Consider the following 11,255-nt stretch of genomic DNA (forward strand, 5'->3'; position numbering starts at 1 on the left):
GATCGCTCCCTGCCACCCCCTTGTAATCATGTCGTTTATTGCATTCACTGAGATTTTGAGAGCATACCAGGTCAGAGCCCTCCTTATGCCGGCATGACAGGATTGTAGACGTGATGTTGTATAAAAGGAATATTGAATCGGTTAACCTACTTTGTTCACAATGATGCATAAACATGCCACCGTCTACCATGCAAGTCCACATTTGAAAATAATTTCTCTGACATCTTTGTTTATTATAGTCAGTAAAAGTTTTCAGAGAGGTTCTGGATTAGTGTGTTCAGACTGTAGCCTCAAGGAGGAGTTCAGCAAGTACAAATAACACTGTTTATTTTTAGTGAGCAGCTAGCAGTAGTTATTGACAGTCACTGTGTTTAATAGACACTGACCTGAGACCATGGCTCTAGGGATGTCTATACCAATCGGCCTGTTGTGCACAAGTTTGGTCCAGATTGAAACAACTTGATGGATTGCCATGGAATTTGGTACAGACATTCCTGTTCCCATCAGGATGACGCCTCGTGACTTTGGTGATCCCCTGACTTTTCCTTTAGCACCATCAGCAGGTTCATTTTGGGGGCTTTTAGTGAAATCATCACCATCATCAGGTCTCAACTTACGTACTTATGTACGTAACAGTGAACCACCACATCACCTGCAATCGAGACAGAAGACCATGACATTTAGGAAGAACACTGATCCTGTAAAGTCGGGTAGGTCTTAATTTACTGTTACAATCATTAAAAAGCAAAAGCAGCATGTGTATAAATAGCTTCAGTAGCTTGCGTAGCATATAAGTGCTCACTGCATTAAAGTCTACGGAGCAGAGCCGTATCGTTGTTGCACCCTGGTCGGATGCTGGACAATGCTACACTGTGATTGGCCAACAAGGTGGGACTTAGCGAACGGTCAGTTACGTACTAACATGGTGAACATGGTAAACGTTATACCTGCTTAACATCAGCATGTTAGCATTGTGAGCACAGCTAAGCTCTGAGTGCAGCCTCACAGAGATGCTCCAATGGCTGCAGACTCTTAGTAATGCTTTCTTTTGGCTTCTCCGGTGTGCTTGCCGTTTGAGCCATAGGCCAAACGTATGTGTGACTAGTGGAGATTCTTCTTGTGTTCAAATCTAAGAAAACATCTTAGGTGCCCACGTGCACACAAGTAAAATCATTTGTGCATGTAAGTGTGTGCAGGCTGAACGGTTGTTGGGAGGAAGTGTAGTAGATGAGCATGAAGGGCTATTTAGCCTTACAATTAAAGCATCTGTCTCTACTTTGGATCTCCCCTGGTGAGGTAAGTGGGGAAGCTAAAGATAACAGCACCAAGGGCTCATTAACGTCACTTCAGACATTTCAGACGAGGCACTCTCTCCAAGCCAAGCATTCTCCTGTCTCATTGAGACTAAAGACACATGCAGAGACACACGCGCACGCTGACCTGCACACTGGCCAAAACACACACACACACACACATGGACCCACAAACACACGCATGCTCTGCAGTAGCCTGATAAGCCTCACGCCTCACCAATTGGCCCCTGCAAATGTCAAACTGAAGCCATCTCAGTTTACTGATTGGGAGTGGGAGGGAGTGAATGAATTGAAAATTTCCTTCGGTTTCGTTTGCCTTGGCTGGAGATTACCTAAATTAAAACAAGTTTGCAGTAGAGACATAATCTTTCAAAATCCTTCTACTTATACATGATGAAAAGAGGTACAGTAGAAAATCTCCACAGCCGAGTCCAAGAGCCGAAGCTTACGTCAACAAAAAGCAGCTTAGAGCGCATCCCAGAGGAATACCTTCAAACCCCGGACCTGAATAAAGTCAGGGAGGACATGATGTAAAATGTGAGTCAATGGTTCAAGCGTCGCATGCAGTCCAGATGCTGTTTCATCACATATTAAAAAAAACGGCCCCAGAGTGTCCTGTTGGGTAGGTTGTTCAGCTGAAGTCACCATCAAAACCAAACACCCCCGAGGAGGGGTTTCTGTCGCTATACAAGCACAATAGCTTGAGTAAGGATCCCCCAGTTTTGCGGGATGAGGCAAAGACGGTGCCTGCCAAGAGAATTTCTCTATGCTTTACGCAAAGGCTTCCACAGATGGTTTTAGGCTTACCCCTGTTTCCTGTGTGACCTCAATAAATGGCTCCAAAAAGGTTGGGCGGATGGCCAAATATGGGGTTCAGCTTTATCTCTGCAACATGATGCAATAATTACTATTATTTGCTAACATGAGGGCACATATGAAGTCATTTTGTGTACTGGGAAAGTGAAAGAAAAAAAAAATATTTGAATTCAGGTGCATTTTCATTTGACTCTCCTCACTCATATATTTTAAAATAATAAATAACTTCTGGTCTCTTAAGCGTTTTTATGTAAGAATGTTTTTTGGTGCATTCGTGTTTCTCCCGGAGGGTCTCAGGAAAAGTACAGATGTTGCAGACTCTCGGGCAATGTTCGGTTCCAATGGTTTCAGCAGTGAAAGCTGTTTCTCGCAGTCCGGGAGCGTTTGTCTTTGACATTGTGACATGACGTCTCTAATTTGAAGATGTGCTCATACACCCTGCAAGGAGAAAGCAGCCTGTGCTAGTGCTCAGCTGCCCCCCTGGCTCGGGTGACCTCTGCTTAGGCACGGACCCTCAGTCTTAATTGTGTCTGGAGGAATTCTGCTGTCTCAAGACAAGCTTAAATTTAGACCGGAGGGCTTCCTGGCCTTCACTGCGTAGAGCAGTTAGACAGAGAACAGGATGCTCTCGCACTGCTCAGCTTGGCAATCTTGTCTCTTCATTTTAATCAACTCTACACCAATTTACAGCTCGTGACAAAATGCTGAATTTAATTGAGCTTGAGAGGTAACACTGCACTGGCATTCAGTTTTATTAGCTTCTGTGAACGAGTAAATGTGTTATTTGTAACATTGTTTCCATGTTTACATTTTACCCTCAAAACTTTAGTTCCTGAACTCTTAACTTGATGTTTCAAATTAAATAAGAGACGGTTTTGGACTCTACGTGGCCCATGCCAAAGGCAAACTATGTCCAAAGAATTTGATAATGTCAAAGTGAGCTTTTAAGAAAACAGAGAAATATATTGCTTTTCACAGTTTAGCCCTGGAAGCTATTTTCCTGTCTCTGACAGTTATGTCGCAGTCCCAACAGAGCCTAATTTGCCCTTGATTACTTGCCGACGCTGATCTAAGCTTTGTCGTGATATGTTATAACACCCGTCCCCTGACTTTTTGACAATGAATCTCAGCGTCTTTACACACATAAGAGGAAACACACATCTCTCCTTTGATTGTGAAACACAAGCATCTCCCATCTCGTCATTTGGCATTTAACACAGCTGTGATTTCTTCTCCGCTTTCCCTCAGTGATCATCTCTGTGTTGATTGCCTCTCTTGTGTGTAACATTTTCAAGACTAAAGGCTGGTTTCACTGGAAAATTAGAGCTCAAAACAGCTGATCAAAAATTAGATTAGGTGACATTATCCACATAATGTGTGAGGAAATGCGAAAAAAAAACATTTTTAATGAAAAAAATCATGGACATTAAAAGTAAACACAATCGCAATATACGTTCCTTAATCCCACACCTTTTTTAAACTTTGTTTAAAATCACCGTATTTCTCTTTATCAGTTGTGGAAACATACAGAACATTTTAACAGGTGTTGCATGCATAAATTAAATAAATAAATCTTTACAATCGAGCACATTACGTGATATAATTGTACGACTATTGATCAACAGCTATATTTTTTTAAACAGACACGCAATATGGTGTAGCTACACTACTTTGATTGTGTTCAGACATCAAGCTTCAATATCAAATTTACAGTTTATATACCAACAATATGTCAAATATAATGGGCTGATATGACACGATTTTCAGAATCATCACACTGAGACACAATACAGTTTGCCTGCCATTGAAAAACAATCATACTCTCATTTTGGTGTCCAATCTTTTTGACAAATTAGACATTAAACATCTTACCGCACAAACAGCATAAGAAAACATAATTTTAACACAAATCTAAACTGCACGTTTACAAACACTGCAGCCGCCACGACTGTTGGATATCCAGACTTGAAATTGAAATGACAGCTCAGAAATGATTGTGAGGCTTCTTCACTGTCAGAATTGTTACTGCACCTCAGCATGACACATGACGTGACTGTCACCGTTTCGTTGCTTGCGTCCATCAGAATAGCGGCACAGGCACCCTGTATGCAATGGGACATGTGGATGAGGAGGTAGACAGTTACAGATACCCACAGATCCACAGCAGCTGTCACTGTATCAATGCTGACCTCAAACATCTGTAAAACAATCTGACTGTGGATCAGTGGCTATGGGCAACATTAACCTCACTGCGAGAGCCAAGTGAAAGTCAGGTGGTGAACGTCTTCCGGCTGTGACCTTTCACCTCGGAGTCCAGTCTTCAGTCAGCATAGAGGATGAACCCTGAGAAGGTGCTATATTTGTTGCTGTTGCCCCCGTGGGCCTTGCCCCCATCCAATTTTATGAAAACCTCATCGCCTGCATCCAAATGAAGGATGACACTGTTGCTGGCGTAGTCATAACTCTGGTCCTGGTCTTGAGCAATGGAGCTGGCCCTGACCTGGAGTATGACACGCACACACAGACAAGGAGAGAAGAAGTCAGGAAGTGTAAACGGTAGAACGCTGAGGAAAAGATTTACAATGAAGATTTGTTTAATCGACGTACAGACAATAGCAAAATGAATTCATTCATCATCATAAACTAATGTTAAGAGGACATTACTGAAGTCGATGATGATATTGAAACAAATGGTTAATTTGATGCACGCAAACATTAGCTGACTTGCTGCATCCCCTGCTGACATGATACAACATTTATTTTTATGTGTGAGCTGACTAAAAATCTTATTTTAAGAAAAGCGTATTTGCAAGACGTGTGGGCTGAATTTGAGAGTTTGTGTAAAGTGTGTCCCCCCCGAAGTGAATATCTTGTTTTTCCCTCACGACTCAGCTGAGAGGGTCATGCTTGAGTCGGTCTGCCTCTGAGGAAGGATGGCAGTGCTTACTATCCCTTTCGCCTCGTGTTCTACTCTCACGTTCACCTTTTTCAGATAATGCCATGTTTATCCCAAATATAAGTGTCATCAACGCGGGGTAATTACTGTGAGTGTTAGATCTGGAGCATAACACCCAAATCTCTTCCGCACGTCTGTGTAAAAAGGGAAACTGGGTGAAGTTGCTTTGCATATACAGTTATATCCCCTCTAAGCTTTAGCTAATGTATGATGATCTGTGTTGCCAGGTTGGCTGTTACGCTGCAACTTCATCATACACACCATAAAAGGGTAATCCCTAACTCAACCAGATTCTGGTTCAGAACTAAGCTAGAACCAACATAAGAATATGAAGTTGTTATTAGTGCCGATGCAGAGCAAAAGTGAACGTCAAGAGGCTGCAGGGTTTGAGCCACAGATGACAACATGGTGATGGATTCCCGAAACATGAGGGCAATGCCGCCTGGACTCCTTTCCCTCCACGTGTACGCCCTCACAGCTCTGCAGCAGCATGATGTCCACCACTCACAAAAAGACACTGACTGAGAATAGACTTTACATAAATGCAAAACAACTGTCCAACCTGTTTAGTACTTTTAACCTGGGATGTGTATAGTATAGTGGCTATACTGGCCCAACATCACTTTGCCTCACGGCACCAAATACATCTAATTAATGATTAATGAGTGTTGTTGAGTTTCTCTAAATTTTGTTTGCATGTTTTCCTGAAGCCAGGTTTACATGACTGTTCTTAATTAGTCATATAAAGACTGTATATGTGTGTTTGTGTTTTGTAACTATTAGCATCAACCGTGACAGTGTGTATTAAGATTTGGCAACATTTTCAGTGACACTTTAATCTAAAATAATAATACATGCTCATACTAAGGAATCTATTTAGTAATGATTAGATAATGTGGAGCTCCTGACTATAGTGAACATTAAACTGTAAACTAACGAATGTATCTTCACATATCATCAAAAAAGACCTCTATCAGCTTTACAAATATGTCATTCTCCTGGATTGCGTTATAATGTGAAGGTGTTATTGTCTCCACTGGCTATAGCCTGTTGCAGCCTGGCTGAGCTGTCCAGGCTCAGATTTACATGGTGTTTGATCAATGTCATCACTCGGGGCTTTAAAGACATTACAAAAGTTTCGCAAATAGCATGAGTCGATATTGAAACGCCTGGACCTGACAGGCACACTGATAACGCATACTTGCACTTCATGGTTCCAGGAAGTTTGTTGTATTTCAAAGGGCACCTGCTTTGAACTAGCCACTACCCCAGGCTGTGTTTTGATGTGTGCAGAGTTGAGATAGCGCTGCACTCCTTCCACTCACTTCAACGTGTACATCGCTGGATGTGTAATATGCACAGATACACAATCTGGCAGCATGCCACTGTGCATTGTCATTATCTTGGACTACAACACCAGACCAAGTCAGATTTAAAATCACTATTCACATGAATGCATGACTACTCAATTTAGAGTGCCAGCACACTGGTTACACTCTTCCCTGAGCATTTGGATTCGGGTTCATCCCAGCGTATGATTCAGGGTTCTTAACTCATGAGGGATACGTCCTTTCTATTTGTGCTGCCAAGCTGTTATTTTTCCATTTGTCCAATTCAACATGAAATCATGAAACATTAGGAATTGTTTTGGGAAGGTGTCTGAAGAGTTAAAAGTGTTACCCACCAGACCATTCTTGATCAGGTCAGCCCACATGCTGGTGCCATCTCCTCCCCTCATCAGCACATTGTAGATGAAAAAGTAGGTGCCAGGAATCTTAGAGGTGAACTTGCCGGTTGCGCCCTCATAGTTACCACCGATATTTGTCACCACGTCATCAAATCGTAGAATATCGTAACCTTCTTGAGGGTTTCGTAGTCCTGCATAAAACGCCACCCGAGGCGTGGTGTTGTATGTGGTTGTGCTAACTGCCCCTTTACCCCCTAATCCCAGAATCCCAGTACGCACAATGTCCACACCATCTCCCGGTGGACCCTTGGGTCCTGGTGGGCCTGGCTCTCCAGGTGGTCCTGGGGGTCCAGATTTACCTGGACGTCCTGGTTTGCCTTGTGGGCCATGATCACTGTAAGTAGGCAGCGGTGGGCCGATGATGTGGTCACTCAGATCCGCATCATTGTCCACCTGTAGGCCAGCGGTTGCTGTGTCGGTTCCTGCGTTCAAACCTGTGTCCGTCGTGGGGAAGGGGTCACAAACCATGCGGCAGGTACCCAGCATCTCGAAGTGGCTCGCGCTGTCATCTACGCCACCTGTGCCAACGGAGCTTACCAGCACAGGGATGAGGACCACCAGAACCAGGACCAGCATGACCCCCACAGCAGCTGCCACCAGGGTCTTCCGCCCGATGCTCAGCCGGGGAAGGGGCTGCGCTGCCAGCGTGGAACTCTCCGGGGTGGAAATGGTGACTGTGGGGAGTGCGTCCACCTGGCAAAACGCAGACACAATGAGGATCTCCGGTGGTGGAGATGGTGCCCAGGGTGAGCTGGTACGAGTGTGTGAGTGAATGACTGAGCTGTGTAGGAGTAAGGGAGAGGGAGTGGAGCAAGGGAATGAAGTGATCAAAAAGGAGAGGGAGATTGAGAGAGTGAGGAGAGAGAGTAAGAGGAAAGGAGGAGGGAGAGAGTAAGACAGCTTGAGAGAAGGAAAGAAAAAAAAGAAAAGGAGCAAGGGGAGGAGAGAGTGAGCAACATACACCCACTAACCCATCTGAGTCAGGGCTGAGGAGGGCACTCTCCTACTGGCAGATGTGAAAAGCCAGGGAGGACATGAGGAAGAAGTGTGACAGATGGGATCATAATCACTCAATTCATGTTCATTGGATGATGAAGATAGAGATGGAGAGAACAACTTGAGAGGAAGTTTGCTCAGATGAGAAGGATCTAAATGATGCACTAGCATTGAAATGTAGCCCATATTCTCCATTCTGTGGCCATATTCTTCTTGTTTCAATAATATTAAACAGCTGGCATTGATTTTGTAAACTAATGTAAGAAAGCATTTTATTTTGAGTATACCAGCAGAACTCATATGAGACATCTAATAGTCAGCAGCCACTCCAGGCATAGATATAGATTTATTCTTGTATAGTTTTCTTAGTTTAAGTTTAAAGTTAGTTTTATCAAGGTCAGAATGTGTGTCTTTTTTCCCTTGTATTTGAGTGGGTGTGTCCCGGGAGATCTTGTACACTGGACTGATTCCAAGCATCTGTGGCCAGTCCAGTTGTGACCTTCACAAAAACGGCAAACTTTTGAAGGCGCACTTCAAACATTGTAAGTAAAATTCACTTCTCATTCCTATGGATATGATTTTACCCGCTAAATTGATTGCTGAGACATGGATCACTTGAACAGGCATCAGCAGAGCAAGGGACACAAGTGGTCCAACAATAAAACTGATTGCAACCAAGTTCCACTGCACACCACTTCAGCTACAATCAAAGGTGATCATTGTAACTATATAGTCTGGATTCTCAGGAGGAGGGCCCTTGAACTTACCATTGCTGTTTTCGTAACATTTCATAAGAAAACTAAGCAAACATGTAACTTTAGGAAGACTTTGTGGAAGAAATTATGTTTGCATAGCTGATGCATTTTAGTCTGCTGGTATGGTATTTAGATATCTTTCCATTTAATGCAATTTGGAAGTATAGAGAAAAGCATCTTGGATTTTAATGTTTGTTTTCATAAAGGCATGCTGTAGCCTCAATAAAGCACTGATGCTTTTGTTTTCTAAGAAATGTTCATCTGTAAAGTACACACAGTACATTTATACATTCTGTATAATAATGATAATTAACCTCCAGTTAACCAATAGATTGAAGACAGTTACTCGTATACCAGTGTGACTGAAAATGTTGGAATCCTCCAGTGATATTAGATTTTCATGAGAGCAGTATGAGCAGAAAGTAGTCCTCCACATTTATGATGCTGCTGTTGTTACAGGACCTGACAATGGCACTGAGTCAGACACCTCGAGCAGGGCTTTCTTGCTGAGCCTCTGTAGCGGATGACAGTTTACACTAAATCAGAGAGATGACCACAAAGTCAGTAAGACGGAAAAGGTCTTTTAGCTTCCTAAATATTTTAGCTTACAAAAACACCACAACAAACAGAAATATAGGAGTGATGCTGGAGCACCTGCCGAGCCCCCCATCAACTCAGAGAACCAAACATAAAGTCAAAACACTGATAAGATACATACTCACATGCTTTAATGACCTGTAAGTTTAACAAAATTGTAAAACAGTAAATATGATATGTCAACCTTCTCTGTAAAGTGCTTCACAAAGCGTTACTCTATTTGCATACTTTAGTGCCCTCATGTGGCATTTTAACATTTTACTAAGTATTTTATCTCCATAAAGCATTGATTCCTTTGCTCTTCCTCTCCTGACCTCACTATCTGCTAAACATACTTCCAATAAAATATTACGGCTGCGGCCTCTTTGGTCAAATAGTCGACCAATCTTATTCACACATGTATTGAAGGGCAAAGTCATGACAGGTTTTTTAAAATTCTTTAATTAAAAATCAAATTCTGACATTTGGGCCCACTTGTGTAGTGGAAGGATTAAATTATGCCCTCTAAAAGTCCATGCAGCATCAGGAGCTGGCTTCCATATTCATATTTAACTGACTGTGTCATTATTAAAAGTGTTGGAAATGAGTGAAGTACAACTGATCATGTGACCATAGACTGCCATCTATTGGATACGTTTTATTTACTGGGACCTTAAATCTATGCACATAATGTAACCATACAGAACCTAACCTCATTATCTAAGAAAGACTAATATTTTTAGTTTTAAAATCGTGATTGTTTTATCGTTTAGCCACATCATTTAGTCCTCTCATGTGTTGTCCTAAAATTAAACTGCACATCTCTTGTGTTGGATATTTTGCGGTGATGTAATTTTGGCTGCAGCCCCAATCAGTGGTGTCCCTTCAGGTGTCCTCTAGTCACTCTCAAAGGAAATACACCCGCTGTCACATCACTGATTGAAGTTTGGCCAAGAAGTGCAACTCTGATAAAAACATTTCAAGTCAGAGAAATCAGTGTAAGAGCAATTTGTGCCGTCTGTGAATCTGTGCTGATTCTCCCTTTTAGCTGCAATTTTAAACAACTTCCCGGAGATGGAAAAATTGGTCATAGCCAAAATTGAATGAATGAGTAGGCCATTTTCTCAACATATTTAAAAGTAACTTGTGTGGTTTCAAATGTTCTCTGTGTTCCTCGTTTCACTGACTGCATTTACTTCTTTCAACCAGAGGATGGAGCTCACTGCTCACTCTTGTAATGATTAAAAAAGGAAGAAAAGCAGCCAGAAATGAACAACTGGGACAAGAAAGAACTTTATTTAAAACGTGGTGAAGTCTGTCACAACACATTGTTACATTAGGTAACAGTTGCAACCTTTTTGGGTTGTGATGTGATCAAGCATCCAAGAAACAAGATTGCCTATCTAAGTATGTTCTGTGCACTACAAATTAAAGATGTATGGTGTTGAGTTGAGTACACACACCGTTTGCACTGCTAGGACATTAACACACCTGCATGCAGCGGCAGAGACCTGTTTTATCTGCACTACAGTAGGGGAAGGTGCAGACCACCCGTCTCCAGCAGCCCTGCTCACATTCCAGCATGGACCCAGGGGACGGCCTTGTCAGTAAGTGGAGAGCTGAGGAAGCAACGGGCCATCTTTGATGTCTATATCCAGGATGGACTCTGCAGGGTAGTGTGACTTTGGGGAAATGCAGTGTGAACTTTATTTTGTGTCTATTGGTTATTTTTTTAAAGGGAAAATCACTTTTTTTCGTTAAGTTTTGCCTCAAAAAAGTATACATAATTGGTTAATTATATTTAGGTGTCTGTGATTGAGATCTAGGCAAACATCATAGTGTAGAAATCCTGATCTCTTTAGTGTGATTATGTTTCAGTGACATTCGGTATAATAGAAAAGGAAAGCATATCAGCCCCTTGTATGTTTACACAAGGGTTTGAACAGAGTAACTTCCTTGCTTCTTTCTTTTTGGGCTCTTCCTTTTTAGGCAATGGGCCGCTGCCTTGCAGTCCCTCTTGGGATTCTGTGGGAATTCCTTAGCTGGTTTACTTGGCAGTTGGTTTTTGAATCCTGAATTATTGTTATTTCAGGGTG

The 11,255-nt window shown here is 42.3% G+C and overlaps 1 protein-coding gene across 1 annotated transcript; it reads right to left on the bottom strand.

Annotated features, from left to right (window-relative positions):
- Nucleotides 1-3,556: 3,556 nt before the first annotated feature.
- On the bottom strand, nt 3,557-7,533 carry LOC142951410 (C1q-related factor-like). Its single transcript, XM_076092922.1, has 2 exons — nt 6,770-7,533; nt 3,557-4,629 (listed from the first exon to the last, which is right to left on the bottom strand). The coding sequence occupies exons 1-2, from the start codon at nt 7,406-7,408 to the stop codon at nt 4,450-4,452; spliced, it is 819 nt and encodes a 272-aa protein (XP_075949037.1). The 5' UTR covers nt 7,409-7,533; the 3' UTR covers nt 3,557-4,449.
- Nucleotides 7,534-11,255: the final 3,722 nt, after the last annotated feature.

This window comes from Anarhichas minor, unplaced genomic scaffold (assembly GCF_050575085.1).
Source record: "Anarhichas minor isolate MPS153535 unplaced genomic scaffold, ASM5057508v1 ptg000017l, whole genome shotgun sequence".
Taxonomy (NCBI): domain Eukaryota; kingdom Metazoa; phylum Chordata; class Actinopteri; order Perciformes; family Anarhichadidae; genus Anarhichas; species Anarhichas minor.

Bases quoted from the DNA above. Each gene is read 5' to 3' on its own strand.
- LOC142951410 (XM_076092922.1), bottom strand. From the start codon at position 7,408: ATGCTGGTCCTGGTTCTGGTGGTCCTCATCCCTGTGCTGGTAAGCTCC. The intron at 4,630-6,769 runs GTGGGTAACACT...GTCATACTCCAG, and splicing joins ACCTGATCAAGAATGGTCTG to GTCAGGGCCAGCTCCATTGC.